Source organism: Mauremys mutica, chromosome 17 (assembly GCF_020497125.1).
Source record: "Mauremys mutica isolate MM-2020 ecotype Southern chromosome 17, ASM2049712v1, whole genome shotgun sequence".
NCBI lineage: Eukaryota > Metazoa > Chordata > Testudines > Geoemydidae > Mauremys > Mauremys mutica.
In genome coordinates, this window is record NC_059088.1 from 21698080 (window position 1) to 21717499 (window position 19420).

At 55.0% G+C, this 19420-nt stretch overlaps 2 protein-coding genes across 8 annotated transcripts in view; both read right to left on the bottom strand.

Annotated features, from left to right (window-relative positions):
* Window positions 1-4736, bottom strand: part of PI4KB (phosphatidylinositol 4-kinase beta) — a 56259-nt gene extending 51523 nt beyond the window's left edge. For 3 of the 5 annotated variants that reach the window (XM_044991039.1, XM_044991040.1, XM_044991037.1), the window contains exons 1-2: window positions 4590-4736; window positions 1830-1952 (exon numbers count right to left, since the gene is read on the bottom strand). The gene's annotated coding sequence lies outside the window, so the exon portion shown is untranslated. Of the gene's footprint in view, window positions 1-1829; window positions 1953-2089; window positions 2224-4589 lie in introns of those variants that run through there. The other 2 variants (XM_044991041.1, XM_044991038.1) reach the window with 2 other exon arrangements.
* A 10322-nt stretch (window positions 4737-15058) lies between these two features.
* The window catches only part of RFX5 (regulatory factor X5), a 28315-nt gene continuing 23953 nt past the window's right edge, over window positions 15059-19420 (bottom strand). For all 3 annotated transcript variants that reach the window (XM_044991494.1, XM_044991495.1, XM_044991496.1), the window contains exon 10: window positions 15059-19368. In XM_044991494.1, coding sequence (XP_044847429.1) covers window positions 18088-19368 — 1281 coding nt within the window. In that variant the 3' untranslated portion in view covers window positions 15059-18087. The remainder of the gene's footprint in view (window positions 19369-19420) is intronic.

The following is a 19420-nucleotide window of genomic DNA, read 5'->3' on the forward strand; positions in this document are numbered from 1 at the left end:
GAGTTTCCTCCTAGCCCCCGCAACAGTTAGACGATTGTTTATGGCCTGAAGCTTGAGCTTTATATTCCTTCCAAAGCTGGGGTGTGGGGGTGCGCGCGCTATTTTAACAAGAATATCCTGAGTTATCAATATTGGAATTAAGAGGTGAAGTGACTTGCCCAGAGTTCGTCCAAGAGCTTGGAAGAGAACCCAGTAGACCAAGCTCCCAGGCCCCTGCTCTGACTGTTCTAATGCCTCTGACAGGAGTGGCTCATCTTTAGCTGTTCCAAACATGGAGACCTACATTTAGTGCAATCTAAGGACCACAGGACTGGAGTTTCTACTAAAAATCACAGTCAGATTTCCAGAGGACAAATCAGTCTTATTACTGGAGTTTTCTATCTCCACCAAGTGGAAGCTGAAGTCTTAGGCCCTGATCCTGCAGCTGGATCCACACAGGCAGATCCCTTGCACCCACATGAACCACTGACTTCAATTATCATTAGTAGATGTGGAACACAGTTAGCAATATAAAAATAGCACATTGCCCAGCTCATAAAGCCAGAGTAGGTGAAATCTCTCAGCTTTCCTAGACATTAACAAGACCATTAAGACAAAAGAGCAGAATTACCTGAGAAGGGACTGGGAGTAAGGATTCCCGGTCCTGTTCCCAATTCTGCAACTGACTTGCTTTGTGACTTCGGGCAAATTATTTCACCCAGCTGTTCCTTAAGTTTTACTGTGTGCAGAACGCTTTGAGATCCTCAGACAGTAGATGCTATGAGAGTGCAAAGTATTACCTGTGTCTAGATACCAGAAGATGAATGAATGGATAGTGCAATACATATTGACCATTTGACTGTAAAGCCTACAGAACTATCAACTTGGAGCATCTTCTGTAGGAACAGATCAGAAGAACATAAGAACAGCCATACTGGGTCAGACCAAAGGTCCATCTAACCCAATATCCTGTCTTCTGACAGAGACCAATGCCAGGTGCCCCAGATGGAATGAAGAGAGGTAATCAGGTGATATCAGGTCTGCTGGTATATTGTCTACCGTGAAAATATGTTAATAAAAACTGCCTCTCAGAAGGCCACTTGCCTAGTATCATAGAATGTCAGGGTTGGAAGGGACCTCAGGAGTCATCTAGTCCAACCCCCTGCTCAAAGCAGGACCAATCCCCAGACCCCTAAATGGCCCCCTCAAGGATTGAATTTACAACCCTCGGTTTAGCAGGCCAATGCTCAAACCACTGAGCTATCCCTCCCCCCATATAAAATAATTTTTAAAACCCCTAAGTAGTTCTTTCCGGCATTTACAAAGCACACGAAGGACAAGATGGCTCAGTGGAATGGTACTGGGCTACAAAGCCCGCCACATCTAAGCTCTTCAAATTCAGCCCTGATCATTAACGACTGAGAGATGTTATCTGAGGGGCGATAGAATGAGCTGGGGGTGAGGTCTCAGTCCAGTTCCTAAAAAAACAATTATCATATCAGAAGACCCAGCACAATAAGGATTTGCAGCAGAGAAGTAAATGACTGACTGGAATACAGGACTGACAAGTCATTATAATGGTTAATGTTGAAATCAGGATTGAAGCAAAGCGTAGGAGATGCTTGTATTGCCACTGTTCATACTGTACCTGGTTAAAGGGATATTCACAGGACTTTGGTCTCTGTGCACCAAATCAATCCAGCATCTTTCACCACCACCACCGCCACCACCCTCTCACACACACACACACACACACACACAATTTCTCGGAGATTATGAAGCATTTAAAACAGAAGGTCTGATTGCTTGGGGAAACAAATTACGAACGAACCCATCAGTCTGTTGCGTACCTGGTGCAATCGTATCCAACACGGCAGCTTCTCCCTCCTCGAATGCACACACATAAATACGATCGAGCTATTCATCTTTGGCAATGCAGACTCAAGTGGATTCCCAGAGATGATTCTAATCAGCTGTTTGAAGGAGGAGAGAAAAAAAGATGCTACTCAGGCATAAAGAGATTCCCTTGTAACTGAAATAGACCAAACAAGCCCTGGCTGCTGCTTGGCTGCATTCGATAATAATCCATAGCTATTTGAATAATAAATACCAGAACTTGTAAGTCTGCAGCCCAGTTGAAACCATCGCCCCTGGAAAACCTGCTTTGTCCATCCCCCAGTACTCCCAGGACAGAATCCTCCTCCCCACCTTTACAAGAGACTCCTTTAAGCCTTTATGTTTTCTCTTTTTCACAAGAAGGTGAAATTTAGCTGCTGCAGCAAGACTGGTTACAAATCACATCAGAAAAAGGCAGGGCTAACCACATCACAGAGAACAAGCTCTTCTGGAGCTCAGAGGTCTGGGGGCGAGGGGCAGAATTTATTCAAAGCAATAGCTAGAAATGCCAACACAAGAATCACCACAGCCTCCCCCTCCCAGCAACTGGAAGGAAATTAAAGAGACACCAGAACAATTCCTGTCCCCAGTCCCAGCTTTGGGAAATTTCTTTTTGCCCTGGGCTGTTACTGTCAGTGGCTTAGCACCAGCTATGCCATCATAAAGAATTACAAGCCAGTTCACTGAGTGGGAAGAAGGGGGGTAACCACACGAAGTGGGGGCCACCCCAGAAAAGAGGAGGATAAATCCCTGGAAAACGGAGATGGTTACACAAGGGCAGAGAAATTCAATCACTGGAAGAAGAATCCCAGAAAGGCTGCCTAGATAGAGGGAGGCAGTGCAGAAACTGGAGAATACCCCAGGGAGGGGAGTAAATGGGGGGGGGGGGGACAGGAGGAGCTAGTTATGGGGAAATCCCAACAAGGGACAGCTAAGCATGAGGGGCCTGGATGGCAGCCCCAGCAATCGGGAGAATAGGAGAGATTTCACTATGGGAGAAGGAGGCAGGGGGACTCTGTTAGGAGCAACCTGGGGAAAAGGTTTCAGGATGTCCTAGTTGGGGAGGGGGGCAGCTGGGGGTGGAACAGCAAAGAGACTTCAAGGGTGGCAGCAACCTTGGAGGCAAAGATGCATGAGGGGTCCTCAGGGAGACATGGACACAAAGTGTGTGGGGGGGGGAAGGAGGGTGTTTGTGTGACCCCAATGAAATGGGCCCCACTGGGCAGGGGGAAGATGGAGGACCTAGAAGGGGGACTCAAGGAGAGGGGGCCGGGGGATGATATGGGGCTCTAAGAGGGATGGAGGAGCATGGTTCTTGGGGTGGGGGAGGCTGAAGAGGGGGCTGGAGGGGACACAGAATGGAAGAAGGGGACACTGAGTGAGGGGGTGAGCAGGCTGGAGGAGGTGAGGAGAAGCTGGGGAATTATGGGGGGGACCCTGGCAGGTGGGGGCAGCGGGAGGCAAGAGGAGTCTGAAAAGAGGATGAGGGGGAATTGGAGGGAGATAGGAGGCAGGGGACCAAGAAGGGGTTGCGGCCAGTCGGGGGTGCAGAGGACTCAGATATGGGGTTGCGGGAAGGGGGGGACAGGGGACCCAGAGAGGGGGTTGCAGGAAGGGAGGGGCAGGGGACCCAGCGGGGGGAGGGTTTGCGGGGAGGCAGGGGACCCAGCGGGGGGGGGGCAGTCAAGGGTGCAGAGGACCCAGTGGGGGGGGGGGCTGTGGGCAGTCGGGGGTGCAGGGGGACCCAGCGGGGGGGGGTTTGCAGGGACCCCAGCGAGGGGGTTGCGGGAAGGGGGAGGGGGCAGGGGACCCAGCGGAGGGGGGCTGTGGGCAGTCAGGGGTGCAGGGGGACCCAGCGGGGGGGGAGTTGCGAGGACTCAGACAGGGGGTTATGGGAAGTGGGGGTGCAGGGGGACCCAGCAGGGGGGAGTTGCGAGGACTCAGACAGGGGGTTATGGGAAGTGGGGGTGCAGGGGGACCCAGCGGGGGGGAGTTGCGAGGACTCAGACAGGGGGTTATGGGAAGTGGGGGTGCAGGGGGACCCAGCGGGGGGGGAGTTGCGAGGACTCAGACAGGGGGTTATGGGAAGTGGGGGTGCAGGGGACCCAGCGGGGGGGTTGCAGGGGTTCAGGAGGACCCAGCGGATGGGGAGTTGCGAGGAGGGAGAGGACTCAGACAGGGGGTTACAGGAAGTGGGGGTGCAGGGGGACCCAGCGGAGGGGGAGTTGCGGGCAGTCGGGGGTGCATGGGGCCCGGCGGGGGGGGAGTTGAGGGGGACCCGGCGGGAGGGTTGCGGGCAGTCAGGGTTGCGGGGGACCCGGCGGGGGGGTGAGGGGATGCAGGGGACCCAGCGGGGGGGGGGTTGCGGGGAGGCAGAGGACCCAGCAGGGGGTGCAGGGGGACCCAGGCAGGGGGTTGCGGGAAGTGGGGGTGCAGGGGACCCAGCAAGGGGGGTTGCGGGGGTGCAGGGGGCCCGACGGGGAGGGGTTGAGGGGGTGCAGGGGACCCAGCAAGGGGGGGTTGCGGGAAGTGGGGGTGCAGGGGACCCAGCGGGGGGAGGGGAACGCTGTGGGGAGCGGGGCCCCTGTGGGGGGTCAGGGGGTGCTGAGGGGGCAGAGGAGCCCGGGGGGGCGCAGGGGGAGCGAGGGGTCTCCTATGGGGGGCCCCGCGGGGGACTCCCCTCCCCCCGCCGCGGAGCCTGCCCTGTCGCTCACCTGCCGGCGGGGGACGCGGCTCCCTCCCCGGCCGGGACCCGCCGGCAGCAGCCGCCGCAGCCTCCGCACAGCAGCAGGCCCCAGCTCCGGGGCTGCCCAGCGCGCCGCCTGAGGGGCCTTCACACCCCCCCCACCGCAGGGACGGAGCGAGGCGCCCCAAAAATCACCCCGGCCCAGAGTCCCCTTCCCGCGCGCTCACGGGGGACCCCCTCCCCTCCTCCTCGCAGGCGGAGGTGCTACGACGCAAGGACCCCGGACACCCATAGAAACCTATGGGCTCTGCAGGGGTGGCTACTTCACTGCCTGATCAGAAAGGGGCCCAGGCGCGTCCATGGCTCAGGCAGGCTGCAGCGGGGACAGGACTGGTGGTTGGGGGCGTTGCACAAGGGAGATAAACTGCATGTGACATAAACGCAGCACAGATGCGTCTCTGCCTCCCTGGGCTTTGCAGGGACTCCGAGTGGCGTTGTGGGCAAAGAAAGACAATTGTGCAAGTTGGGCACGTTTCACTATTGCACTTCTTTAAAAAAAATGCATTTCTTCAGTAGCCATAAACTTTGCAATGTTAGTTGGGGGGGTTACCCACAGTTTTTCAGGGGAGTTTGGTCACCGTCCATGGAACAGGTCCCCCTCCCACCCCTTGTATTTTTTTGTGGTTGTTTGCTCCAGTTTTGTAATTGAGGGTGGCTGTGGGATTAGACACTCTGAAGATTTTAGTGTTTGTAATCTTTTTTCGAGGGGGCAGAATTTTGGTTTGTTTTTCATTAACCATACATCTCGCCCTTTTTTGGTTGGGAAGTATTTTTAGTAGCTAAAGCCTGGATCCTGCAAAGACTTGCACAGTGCTTCGCTCTAGGCATTGTGGGTAGTAATAATAATAATACTTTAGTTGTTATCTAGTACTATTCATCAGCAGACCTAAAGGTGCTGTATCATTTCCCTCACTTTGCAGAGAGGGGAAATGAGGGTAAGTGACTGGCCACCTGGCACGCCCCAGACTAAAATCCAAATTTCCCAGCCCCAGTTCAGCACTCTAGCCACTACGCCACACTGCCTGGTGCTGTAATACTCAAAAGGACAACTCACAGTTTGTAAAGTTAAGCACACTAATAGAGCCCAGAACCTGCAAATACCACGCATGCTTAACTTTACTATGATGAGTATTGGGGCTCAAGGAATTCTTTTACATTCATAAATGATGCAGCAAGCACAGAGGTGCTGGGGCTATGAACTGCTGAGCCTAGAGGTAGGGTGACCAGACAGCAAATGTGAAAAATCGGGATGGGGTGGGAGGTCATTCGTAGAGGCCTATATAAGAAAAAGACCCCAAAATCGGGACTGTCCCCATAAAATCAGGACATCTGGTCACTCTACCTAGAGGTGCCAGGCGCTGGCACAGATTAATCACTGGATGAGTAGCCCTATTGGACTCAGTGAAGCTGCAGATAGGAGTGAAGTTAAAGCATGTGTGTAAAGGTTTGTAGGATCAGACCCTAAGTTGCTGGTTTGACTTGCGGTTGCAGCAATGTTTTGCTGGTCATTATTATTTGTAGTTTCATTATTTTATTATTATTCATCAACTTTGGAGGTATTAATTATTTGAATGGTGGCAGTTGGTATGAATACTGCAGTCTCTGGTGTGCATTTTCATTTGTATTTTGGATCGCAGTATTTTACTTTCTACAGTTTTGCAATTTTGGATTGCTGCTAAATTGGCATTCCTGAGTCCCTAGTTCTTTCTCAGCTCGGGGTGAAAATTTCAAAGGTGACTACGTGATTTAGGTGCCTATGTGCCATTGACTTTCAATGACACTTAGCTGCCTGAGGCCCAGGGGACTTATGTGCCTTAATACCCTTGAGGATCTGCACCTCAGGAATCTGTCTCTTGAAAATGACATCTAGAGCAGTATGCATTAAGTGGCACTAAGTCACTTAGGTGCTTTTTGAAAATTTCACCTTTAACAGGAATTTGCTCCCACATCTAATGTTTGTTGCTACAGTTTTCATTGGGATCTCATGCTTGTCAGAGTTTTGCAAAGTGAATTGGAAATGTGCAAGTGCCAGAATATTATGATTTCACATGTACTTAGCGGTAGTGCCTAAAGATCAACAAGGTTGGACCCCACTGTGCATAGGGGTTGTATTGATATTAAATGACAGCCCATACCCAAAAGAGTTTACAATCTAAAATACAAGACAGCAGAGGCAAATGAGAATATATATTCCCCCTCTTGTTCCTGTGCAAGGCTGGATGTGGCAGCAGATCTATAGTAATATTGAGTTCATATACCAGGTTGATAGGCACATTGAAAGTAAGTAGAGACTGAGACGTAGATGAGATGGACTGTTCTACTGCTCCTTCTCAAACTCAGGATTTATTTTTGAATAGGAAGATGTATAGCTAAATATAAAGATGCTTGGCTGTGTTGGGTCTCCGAGGTCTTTGGGTTGCTTTATTATATGGTATTTCAATATATTTGTTGTTAAATGCTGGATGCTGAAGAATACAGAGCTAAGGCCTTGATTCTGCAAAGACTTGAGCACAGACTTAACTTCATGGGCCGAGTCTAGTCCCAATGGGACTTAAGCACATGTTTAAATGCTTTGCCGAATAGGAATAGATTTAAATATGTGTTTAGGTGACATGGGGCCATGGTGATTCAGTCTCCTACCTTGTAGCCTAGGAACACACCAAACCACAGTTGCTTTGTAACATCTCTCGCTGTGTGAAGCTGACCCCTTGTGCGTGTGTTGTTAGGATGGCAACCTCTGAAAAATCCCATAGCCATGGAAATGCAGCCCACTCTGGGGTGAGTGCCAGCGTGACTGCTTGGCTTGGGAAGGAGGGAAGGGAAACTGGCCAAGAGCACAAACCACACACTTTCTGCCCTTATGAAAGGTGCGAGGACAACCGGCAGGCTTGGGTCACAAGTCTAACTCACTCTCAGATGTCTGTGAACCCTCTGAAGCATGAATAATGCAATCACACTCCGCAAGATCCTGATAGTAACAATAAAGTTTCCTAATAATATTTAGCTTCAATCTAAATACTTGACATCAGTAGATCTCACAGTACTTTAAAGGAAGTCACGGTCATGATCTCCATCCCTTTGTTACCTATGGGGAAACTGAGGCACAGAGGGGAGACTTGCCCAAAGTCATTAGACCCCAGGACTCCTGGGTCCCAGTCCAGTATTCTAGCTGCTAGGCCAGACGGAACCGTGTCTCCCCTGCCACGGAGTGCACAAATGTGTGAGTCTGTTTCTTTCTGTGGGAGAAGATTCCCATCCTGGATCCCCTCTAGTGGGGAGACGGGAGCTCAGTCTGTCCTCGGCCCCTTTGCTGAAGCGGCCAATGAGTGGGGGAGCAGATAGAGCCCTTAGTGCTGGTGATCTGGATGGCGTAGATGCTGATTGCTACCAACCCGGCAGGACTCGAATCTGTGTCCGTTTGGCCTGTGGGCGAGATGAGTTCCGTGGGTCTCACCCCGGTTCCTGTTGTTGGGGGGCTCTGCAGGGAGTCCCAAGGATTGCACGGGAGGCCAAACTTCCCTCTCCGCCCGAGGAGTTACTCCTGAATGAGCTGGGAAGGGGGGGAAACTGGCGCTCCCATTGCCTGCGCCGGTGCTGTGCAGTGGCACCTCCCAGACCAGCCATCAGCCAGCTGGGCCAATCCAGCCCCATGGGCCAGACTCTGAGCTCAGAACGTCGGGACCATCCAGCCATGCTGGGAGCTGCTGCCTGCTAAACCACTTTGAAAACCTGGCCCTTCCCTGGGTGTCTAAATGGGAGCTGAGCTCTGGGAAATCTTACCTTGATGGTGGGAGCTTGGAAAGGAGATCTGAGATTCCTGCGAACGGAACCTCCCCACTGGGCCCCTTGTTCAGCCGACGTGAGTGCAAAAAACCCCAATTACGCCTGGCCTAAACCTGCCCGGCAGCTCGGGGGTTAAAACCAGCCCAGCTATTTCTGGCTTCCAGAGTGAATTTCCCATGGTAAGTTAAATGGATGAACAGGGCCTGACCCCATAGCATGGGCAGCAGCAGCTGCAGGAATAGCAGAGGCAGCTGCCAGCCATCGCAATGCTTTCCAGTAATGGCCACGCCACCTTAGTTATCCTCCCGAGTCACCTACCCCCAGCAGAATGCCAGCAGCTGGCATCGCCCTTGGAGTACGCACCGAGCCTCGGGGACTCATTAGCTAATGTTTATGAATGGCTGCAGTGATTCTATTCAGAGTCACTTGGGAGCCGTTCTAATTTTGGTCCGAGGCTGCCGGCTCATCACACAGCATTGGTAAAGGCTGCGGCTTGTGGAAAAAGCCTGTGCAAGGCGGGTAGCAGGGTCCCTGCTTAACAGAGGGGCCTAGAGATGGGAAGTGACTTGCCCAGGGTCATACTGCACATCAGTGGCAGAGCTGAAATTAGAACCCATGAATCCTGGTGCCTCACCCCTTGCTCTGGCCATTATGCCACGCTCCCGTCTAGAGGTGGGGGCAGAACCCAGGCATCCAGCTGCCCAGGCCCCAGCTCTAACCACTAGACTCTTCTTCCCTCCCAGAGCAGGGAACAGAACCCACCAGTCCTGACCCCCGAGCTCCCATATTCTAACCACTACCTCCCCACTCCTTTCCCAGAACCCAGATGTCCTGACTCCCAGCCACTGCTCTAACCACTAGACCCCACTCCCAACCCAGGGTCCTGGCACCCTGTCCTAGCCTGTGCTTTAAGCCACAAGCCCATCCTCCCACTCCAGAGTTCAGGTCTGACCTACATTCAAAACTCGTTCTGCTGGTTCTCGGGCAGGGATCGGAGAGCAGAGGGGAACTCCACGCCACCCAGGAGACCTGCACTAGGCATTCACTGGAATGTCCCAGGGTTTCCCACGGAAGCGGAGCACCCCCCAAGGAGAAGGGCTGGATCCCTTTGGAGCCAAATACCTGCGGGATCTGCTCCTAACCTGCTCTGTCTCCTTGTCTATGACTCCCTGAAGATTGCACTTCACAGGCTATAGCGAGCTGTGCTCAGACTGGCCCAGTGCTGTTGTTAATAATCATTTGTAATGTTACTAAGTGTATTATGGTAGCACCCAGATGCCCCAACTTTGATCAGGGACCATGATGGCAGGGACTGGTTAATTTCCGCCAGAGCTTGCAAGGGCTGGGGCCTCTGGCACCTCTGGACCTGGCCGTTCAGAGCCCCGGCACCTCTGGACCTGGCCGTTCAGAGCCCCGACACCTCTGGGCTTGGCCGTTCAGAGCCCCGGCACCACTGGGCCTGGCAGTTCAGAGCCCCGGCACCTCCGGGCCTGGCCGTTCAGAGCCCCGGCACCTCCGGGCCTGGCCGTTCAGAGCCCCGGCACCTCCGGGCCTGGCCGTTCAGAGCCCCGGCACCTCTGGGCTTGGCCGTTCAGAGCCCCGGCACCACTGGGCCTGGCCGTTCAGAGCCCTGGCACCTCTGGGCTTGGCCGTTCAGAGCCCCGGCACCACTGGGCCTGGCCGTTCAGAGCCCCGGCACCTCTGGGCTTGGCCGTTCAGAGCCCCGGCACCTCTGGGCCTGGCTGTTCAGAGCCCCGGCACCTCCGGGCTTGGCCGTTCAGAGCCCCGGCACCTCTGGGCTTGGCCGTTCAGAGCCCCGGCACCTCTGGGCCTGGCCGTTCAGAGCCCCGGCACCTCTGGGCTTGGCCGTTCAGAGCCCCGGCACCTCTGGGCCTGGCCGTTCAGAGCCCCGGCACCTCTGGGCTTGGCCGTTCAGAGCCCCGGCACCTCTGGGCTTGGCCGTTCAGAGCCCCGGCACCTCTGGGCTTGGCCGTTCAGAGCCCCGGCACCTCCGGGCTTGGCCGTTCAGAGCCCCGGCACCTCCGGGCCTGGCCGTTCAGAGCCCCGGCACCTCCGAGCCTGGCCGTTCAGAGCCCTGGCACCTCCAGGCCTGGCCGTTCAGAGTCCCGGCACCTCTGGGCTTGCAACATCAGTTATGAAAGTAAAAAAATTGCTTGGGGTCTGGCATCTAATTGCTTGAGCCCCGGCAGCTCTTTCTTTACCAATTAAGCGCTGGTGCCAGGTGCTGAACAGACACAGAGTGCGAGACACCCCCAGCCCTGAAGCGGTCACCGTGTGAAGGGACAAAGGGTGGGCTGGGACACAGATGTGGAAAGTGACTTGCCTAACGTCACACAGAAGGTCAATGACAAAGCCACAACCAGAACTGAGGTGTCCTTGGTCGCAAGCCCCTGTTGTAACCACTAGGTCCCACTCTCTCCCAGAGCTGTGAATGAGGCTCAGGGTTCCTAGCCATGACTTGCTTGGCACTTCTAAATGGTATAGCAGGTCCCAGTCATACCTAGAACATACAGCAGCACAGCAGGTGGCTTGTACTTGAAGTACCTTCCTAGACCATCCATCGGCATGACAGGTGGGTTCTACCTGGCTGTACCTAGAACACTGAGCAGCACAGCAGGTGGGTTCCACCTGGACATACCTGGATCATCCAGCAGTTCAGCGAGTTCTACCTGGACGTACCGGACCATCCAGCAGCTCGATAGGCAGGTTCTACCTGGACGTACTGGACCATCCAGCAGCTCGACAGGTGGGTTCTACCTGGACGGACCAGCCCATCCAGCAGCACGACAGGCGAGTTCTACCTGGACGTACTGGACCATCCAGCAGCTCGACAGGTGGGTTCTACCTGGACGGACCAGCCCATCCAGCAGCTCGACAGGTGGGTTCTACCTGGACTGTCCCGCAGCAATGGTTGATGTGTGCCGGCAGGCGCTGTGTTTAGCCATTCACAGCAGAATTGGGAGCCCAGGGGCAGCATCTCACCCCAGCCCCTCAGGCTCCCTCCATATCCCTGGCCTGATGCAGCAGCAGCTGATTGCCTCTGAGCTGGAGCGTGTCCTCCCGGACTGACCTCAGGAGGGCTTTCCAGTGTGGGGGAGCCACCCTCCCTGGAGAGTTCCATCAGATAAGGTGGGTCGCTCCCAGGACTTCGCTAATCTACCTGACTCACTGGGGAAACACTGATTCACCTCCCGCGGCGGATCGCCCCCGGGGGGCGGGGCAGGAGACTAAGCACCTACAATTACCAACCTCCCATGCCCTACAGCGCCCCACCCTCCATCCCCTTTACACACCCATCTGCCTGTAAATAACAGCAGGGACGCAAATCAGCCTTCCCCACACACACACCCAGCTGCTCTGGGGAAGTGTCTCCTTGCCTGGATCTCTGCCCCCGGGCACTGCAGGGCTAAGCTGCAGGCAGGGCACACAGGCTTTTAGGGGCCCAGGGGAAAACCTGAAACTGCGTCACTCGCCCCACACGCACCCTGCAGCGAGGACTCCTGTCCCACAGGGCTGGGCCCTGCTCCCGGGAGAGGGGCGACCGGGCCAAACCTGAGTGGTGCTGCGTCACTCACTCAGTTTCCTCAGGTTTGGGACCCTCTCAACAGGGGGGGCTGCCCATGTTCCCCCCCCACACACACACACACTCCTGGGCAGCCCTGACTGCAGAAAGGGATCAGGATGGAGAGGGGAGAAAACCAAGGAGGGGGGCGGTTATTTGGGGATGGCTCAGGTTAAAGGGAGCAAGGGGGAATGGGTAGGATGGATCTCGGAGACCCAGCGGGGTCAATCAGCTGATGGGAGATGCAGCGAGGACAGGGGAGTTGGGAGAGGATTGAAAAAAGAACTAGGTAAGTTCATAGCCAGGATGGGCAGGGATGTTCCCAGCCTCTCTTTGCCAGAAGCAGGGAATGGGCGACAGGGGCTGGATCACCCGACGATTGCCTGTTCTGCTCATTCCCTCTGGGGCACCTGGCGCTGGCCACTGTCAGAAGACAGGACACTGGGCTAGATGGACCCTTGGTCTGACCCAGTCTGGCCGTTCACACGTTCTTATGAGAGGATGAGCGAAAAGAATGGATCACACCCGACCACTCTTGGTCACCTGGCTTAATACACGACTGGACGATACCCAGACAGGACGGTGATGAGGGCAGGGTAAGACACTACATAGAATGGAATGGGCCTTGAACTGGACTTTGGGGTTCTCTTCCTGGCTCTGCTATGAACCTGCTGGGTGACCTGGGGCAAGTTCTTTCCCCACTCTGTGCCTCAGTTTCCCCTCCCATCCTGTGTCTATACAGACTGTGAGCTCGCCAAGGCCAGGACTGTCTCTCACTCTGTGGCTGTGCAGCACCCGGCGCAATAAAGCCCCAATGTCGGCTGGCGCTTCCCTGACGTCCCACTCGTGAGCAGGCTGGGGCCTGGAAGCAACTAACCTTTTGTGTTAGTGGGGGGCTGTGGGGGCTGGGTGGGCGTGACGCGTCTCTGTGGGTGAATATGAACAAGAGCAAAGGTGTGAGCTAGAGGGAGTCTGGGAGTGAAGGGTGAGACTCTGATAAGGAAGCATGTGCATGTGCACATGTGTGTGTGTGCATGTGTGCGCATGTCTGCATGTATATGCATGGGTGCATGTACACGCATAGGTGCATGTGCACATGTGCGTGAGTATATGCATGTGTGTACACATTTATGCATGTGAGCATGTACATGCATGTGGGCATATAAGCACTATTGCCAGCACCTCGTTCCTCGCAGCAGAGTCAGAGGAGCCCGCTGTATTGTACCCACTCACCCATTCAGATCTGCTGTTCTAACACCAGGGAGAGCATGGGGCCTGGCTGCGGTGGTGGATCGACTCCAGAGCTGGTTCAGGGGCTTCTCTGGTCAATGACCAACATTCCCCTCCTGAACCCAAGAGCTCTCCCTGCACCGGAGCTGAGCAAACGCCTTTGGCCCAACCCAGCCCCCAACTGGAAGAACCAGAAGAGCAGGCGATTGAGCTGCGGGTGTGGACATAGCAAAGTCAGGCAGGTTCCCCAAGTCACTCGGCCCACCTGGGCGTGGGCTGGGTTTGGCCAATACAGCTCCAAGCCTCCCTTTGCCCAGCTCAGCAACGAGGCTCCTGACCCTCCTCCTGAGTAATTAGTGTTTGCAAAGTCCAGGGAAAGATCACCCCCGTTGGGCCTTTGAGGAAACTGAGGCACAAGGAGGCTGAGTGACTGGAGCCAAGGTCGCACAGCAGGTCAGTGTTAGACCTGGGACCCAAAATCCTGACTCCCAGACACCAGCTCTAACACTAGACCCACTCATACCCTGCAGGGACACGAGCTCTGGGGCAGGCTTGAGAGGCATTGGTAGGGCTGTGTGTGTGTAGCACAGGCTTAGAATAGCAGGGGGCATTGCCAGGGCTGTTGATGGGGGGAGTGAATGAAGGGCTGGAATGGTGGGCAAGGGCTGTGGGGCAGGACTGAGGGGAGTGTGTGTGTGTGTAGCCCAAGGCTTGGGTAACAGGGGGCTGCGGGTTGGGATTAAGGAGCACCAGCAAAGCTGTGTGGGGAGAACTGGGCTGGAAGTGCAGGAGATTTGGAGGTCAAGACCAAGCTGCATTAGCCGAGCTGTGCAGGAGGGTTTGGGAGAGCGGGGAGGCCGGGGTGTGTGTGTGGGGGGGCTCCTGTTCCCACGCTGGGTCCCCTGTGCTGCAGCCTGGCAGAGGCAGGGGCCCTCTGCAGAGGCCTGGCAGTATTGAGCACTCCTTGTGATTCAGCTCCATTGCAAAGCTCATTCTGCACAGAGAGGAATCGCACTCTTAAAGTCCGGGGGTCAGGGGGGATAAATTTAGAACCACGTGCTCTCCTCAACCCACAGCTGAGCTCTCGGCCCTAGGTTGGAAACTGACTGTCACGAAGGACCAGAACTTTGAGCTGTTACAGGCGAGTCTCATCTTACGCGCATTTCGGTCAGCAAAAGCAACAAAAAAAAGAGAAAAACACCAATTAATACTGTACCTGTAGTGCGGGCGATTTCGCCCGCCATTACACTCAGTGTAATTTTGACTATATGCAATTTTCGCTTTATGCGCTGACAGCGGAACGTAACCCCAGCGTAAGATGAGACTCGCCTGTATAACGAAGTCGGCATCAGTCAGAAGACGTGCTCCTCTTAAAGTCCCACCAACACTTCCCTTCCCTACATCCATTTCCCAGTCCCCTACCTGTGGGATTCACACCCAGTCCCTTCCTCCTATCACTGCGACAAAACAAAAGGCAATGAAATAGTGAATGCTGACATTTTAAGGGTTAGCATTAGCATCAACAACCCCAGGGGGATTCACAGCAGGTGGGGAAGTTCACACCTCTCCCAGCTCAGTCTGGCTGCAGCTTCAGGCAGACGCTGGGGGAATCAGCTACACTTGCTTCAAGTCTGGATGGTTATTGACAGAGTCTCACCTTTGCTCCTTAAAATCAAAGCTGAGATGCTGCAGATCGTGGCCATATGGGCCGCATAAATACACCATGCGGGCTGGACCTGGCGCTGCGGTAAGGATTCCCAATCCTCTGACCCACCTGGGCCCCACAGAAAATGAGCTTCTAAGATTTGTTGTTTTAAAATGGTTTTATTTGCAATTTTTTAAAAAACAAATATAGTGAGCCAGGGTCTGTTGTGTGTGGGAAAAGTTTTCCAGTTCACCTATAAATCCATCTCAGAGAAAGCAGTTTATAAACTCATAAAGGGCAAAAGATTTTAAACAATTTGGGGCGGTCTTTTTCTTCTGTATTTGTACAGCACCTAGCACCATGGGGTCCTAGTCCGTGACTGGGGAGCCTAGGTGCTCCTATAATACACCTAATAAATCATACTACAGCTGTGGCTTTTACCATTTGCTGGCAGGAAGGGAGAATGGAAGCAAAGTGCAGCACTGACTTGTCTACATGGGGAGTTATTCTGGAATAAGAGTGTCCACACAGCACATTAACCAGGAATAATTAATCCGTTTTAAAGTCACACCCTACTTTAATTCTAATTAACTTTCATGTGTAGCCAGACTCTGCAGGTTGTGCTGGTTACTCACTGTGATAACTACCTGGATTCTTTATCTTGCTAGTGTCCAGAGGAGATTAGTAAGGAAGCCTCTGCCCCGATCTAATAGCCTGAGGCTCCCTAGGAAACCCAGAGATGAGTTGTGAGAAGAAGGAGAAAGCTCCATGCGAGAGGAAGAAAGTCACTCCACTTGCTGGATCCCCTGGGAACCGATTCTGGGCTCCCTGCTGCCCATAAGCGTTTGTTTGTGTCTAATGCAACATTGGAACCTGAATTCAAGGAATCACTTTTCATGCTTTTTTAGACCAAAACCTCGTTCTCAGATCCACAGGGGGAGCCTAACTCGCCACTTCTCCGCTCTCCTGCCTGGGTGAAGGCTGGAAGAACAGTTTCCAGTTGTCCGCCCCCTCCTCCTTCCCCCCCATGCAGGACAGTATGGAGGATTTTATTCACGATGCAGACAAAACATCACTGTCACTGGTTTGGTGTAGCCCCCATGCTGGGGCTAGCGGGAAGTACTGGGGCACCAGATACCAAGCACCCCTCTGCATGGCAATGCTAGAGGTTGTCTAATGCATTTGGAGAACGATTGCTCAGCCAGCCCATCACTTAAATCTCCCGTGGAGCAATGAGACACCTGGGGAGGGTGCATCAGGCAGAGAGAATCTGAGAGGTTCCTCCTTATTCCCGCTGTTAGCTATGAGCACAGGCCCAGCGGCTGGTTGTGGTGCCAGCTGTTCATTTGTACTAGCGCTTCCCACTCTATGCAGCTGCGGAAGCTGCAACAGTGCTAAGGCAATGCTAGGAGATAAATAAAATGCAAATGCAGACAGGGCCTGGGTGGGCATGAAAGTCAGTGAAACAGGGACTTCAGGAGAGTGAACACTGAGCTAGTGAGAGGGGTGTAATCAGGTTTTTTTAGGGGGTGAGGCCTATTTAACTCCAATGACTAACTAACAGTTTGGATACAGGGCATCTTTGTTAACGAGCTAACATCCCAGGTCTTTCAGTTAAGGGATAAACCTCCTCGTAAAACCCGGGCAGACTGGATTTGGATTGAAAAACAAGAGATGCCTTCTCTACGCTCTTGTTCTGCACAACCAAGGGTCGTGGGGGATTCTCCATCACTGATGCTTTCTAAATCAAGATTGGCTGTTTGTCTAGCAGACCTGCTCTGAGAATTAGTTTAGGGCCTGTGTTGTCCAGGTCAGCCTAGATGGTCACACACTGACCCCTTCTGGCCTTGGAATCCATTACACCCCAGACAGCAGCAGGAGAGCCCAGTTTTGTAAAGGCCACCTCTCTTTGAGCCCTTTCAAGCAGAGATCTTTGCTCCCTAGTCCCAGGGTGGCTTAGATTCCTAGATCCCAGGGCAAGAAGGGGCAGAGGCCAGAGAACCTCATGCATCCAGCTCATTGCTTAGGTTAGTGATGCTCGTGGGCAAATCAAAACATGGACCAAAAGGGAGAAATTAAAGGCGAGACACATCACAACAACAACAAGGTCACCCAAAGCTTGAGCTTGAAAATCAAACCTGGGATCAGCGGGAACACCAGCTTCCATCCTGCGGGGTGCTTAGCGCCTGCGAGCTGAGGCAAGCCAAGGGCACGCAGCCCTGCACAGGAGAGGAGCAGTAGCAAAATCTCCCTCTAGATGCAAGACTGGCGGTGTGCCCCAAAAGCCTCTGATTTCAGCCCTGGTGTAACCGCAGCAGCACAAGTGCTGCTGCGCCGGGGCGAATGGCATTAACTCCAGGGGTTTGCTTTGGGGGTTACACCAGTGGCCTGAAACCAGAGTATCCAAGAGCAGTGCAGTCTGCAGAGGGCACCGTGAACACGATCTCTTGGGTTACTTCTACTCTGCACGCTTAACCCAGATCTGTGGGACCTGGGCTGGTGGACTCGGGCTGCGTTTGAGCTGCCAGACTGCACTGCAAACCTGGGTTTCCAATGGTTGGGCCCGGGTCTCAGCCGTGCGAACGTGTCTGTGCCGCACTGCACTGACCCTCTGACGTGGGTCTGCGGCTCAAGCTGCATCCCCACTGCAGAACGACAGGGCTCGGACCCAACTCGCAGCAGGACTTAGATGCTGTGCTCGCTGACCCAAGTCACTGGTTTGGTGTGGACAGAAGGGGGGCTGGGGCTTAAACCCGAGTCGGAGCCTGGGCGCAGTGAGCAGTGTAGACGCCCTTGCTGGCTGAGGTAGAGAGATGTTACCCAACTCATTTCTTGACCTGAGGGCTTCCTACTCTCCAGCGGGATCTTTTCCACCCCTGGGAGCAGCAGCCCTTCCCTCCCGGAGGGGGCAGGAGTGATGGTGCGTTGGCCTGGCCTCCCAATGCAGCAAAACCAAATTGCTGGGCCAGAGGAAAGGTGACAGCTGCCGATCACAGACAAACCGTGTGTGGCAATGACTGGCTTTATTTAATTGCATGGCAACAGGGAGGGTGGGGAGGAGGGGTGTTATTCTGCAGCCCTGGGAAGGGACGGAGGCAGTTAGCAAATGAATATCATTTTAAAATCTTCCCTGCGAGGCGTCCGGTTGCGGCAGAGCGCCAGCTCCTGGACGTGGGCAGAGGACGAGTTCGGCTTGCTGAGGCGTGGGCGCTGCGCAGAGCGTGCTCAGGGGTGATCCGCTGCGGATGGGGGGCTGTGGAGCCTTTTGGAAGCAGGGTTGCGCTGGCGCCTAGCGGCTTTGTCCTCGCTAGCACCAGCACACCGCAAACCCGGCGGCGGCGGTGGCGACGACTCCTCCGATCCAGACGCGTCGCCCTGCAAATCGGGAGAGCTCCCAGAATCGGACAGCTGAGCGTGATCGTCGGGGGAAGAAATCGCTGACAGCAGGAGCAAGGCTGGGCTTTTTTGCGGGCTCTTCGGTTTGGTGTCTCCCAAGGGAGAGCGGGGGTGAGGTCTCCCCTCCTGGGGGCCTTGAGATCCTGGTACAGAAGCCTCTCCTGGGTTCATCTGCACCTGCAAATCGTCCTCCAGCTCCAGCTCCTGGGCGCCAGCTTTCAGCTGGCTCTGACCACTGAACCGGCTGTCCTGGATGACGCTCACCTGGGAGGTGCCCGTGGCTCGGTCAGCGTCCAGCGAGCTGCCTCTGTTGTCAGCACCAGGTGACGCTCCCTTAGCCCGGCTGTCCAGGCCTCCCACACAGAGCTCTCCGGGACACGGGCTGGGCGACCCTCCAGTCCCGCCCGAGACGAACAAGCTCCGTGATGTGCTACCCTCATGGCCGGCATCGCCCCCTCCTCCGGTCTCAGGGGCACCCCCTTCCTCCGCACTGCTGCATTTATCCGGCGAACAGGCCTCCGCCTCATCCAGCCTCTTCCGGGGCCGACCGCGCTTCCTCTTAATGGTGGCAGCCTCCATGGGCGACTCCAGGGGGCGCTTGGCCCCTTTGGCTCCCTGTGCCTCCTGCTGGCTGCCGGCCGGCCCCTCGCTGCTTTTGGCAGGGCCGTGCCTGTCGCTGCCGCCCCCGGCCGCGCTCTTGGGCTTGGCTGGAATTTCGGCCACAGGGATGCTCATGCTGGGCAGGATCATGTTGATCACCGGCACTGCCGCTTGCTGGCTGACCAGCCCCGCCGCCCCGTTCACGCCTGGTGCCAGGTTGATAGGCAGGGAGGAGGCGGTGCCCACCGGCAGCGGCAGGGCGGCCATCTTGACCGTGCCCCCGATGGGTGTGGCCGTGATCTTGGGCGCCAGGATGGGAGGGGAGGACCGCACGGCCTGGGCACCCGGCGGCATCAGTCTCTCGTTGGCCTGGATGCGAGGCAGGAGGAAAGGCAGGCGAGCCACCAGGGCGTTGACTTGGGGGCTGCTCACCGGCTTGGGGGTCTCTGGGGTTTTCTTCCTCTCGGCTCGGGGCGCGACGGAGGGTTTCGAGTTATTCTCCTTTTTGTTCTGACAGGCAAAGACAGAGGAACATTAGCAGAAGGAGCATTACCACACACCC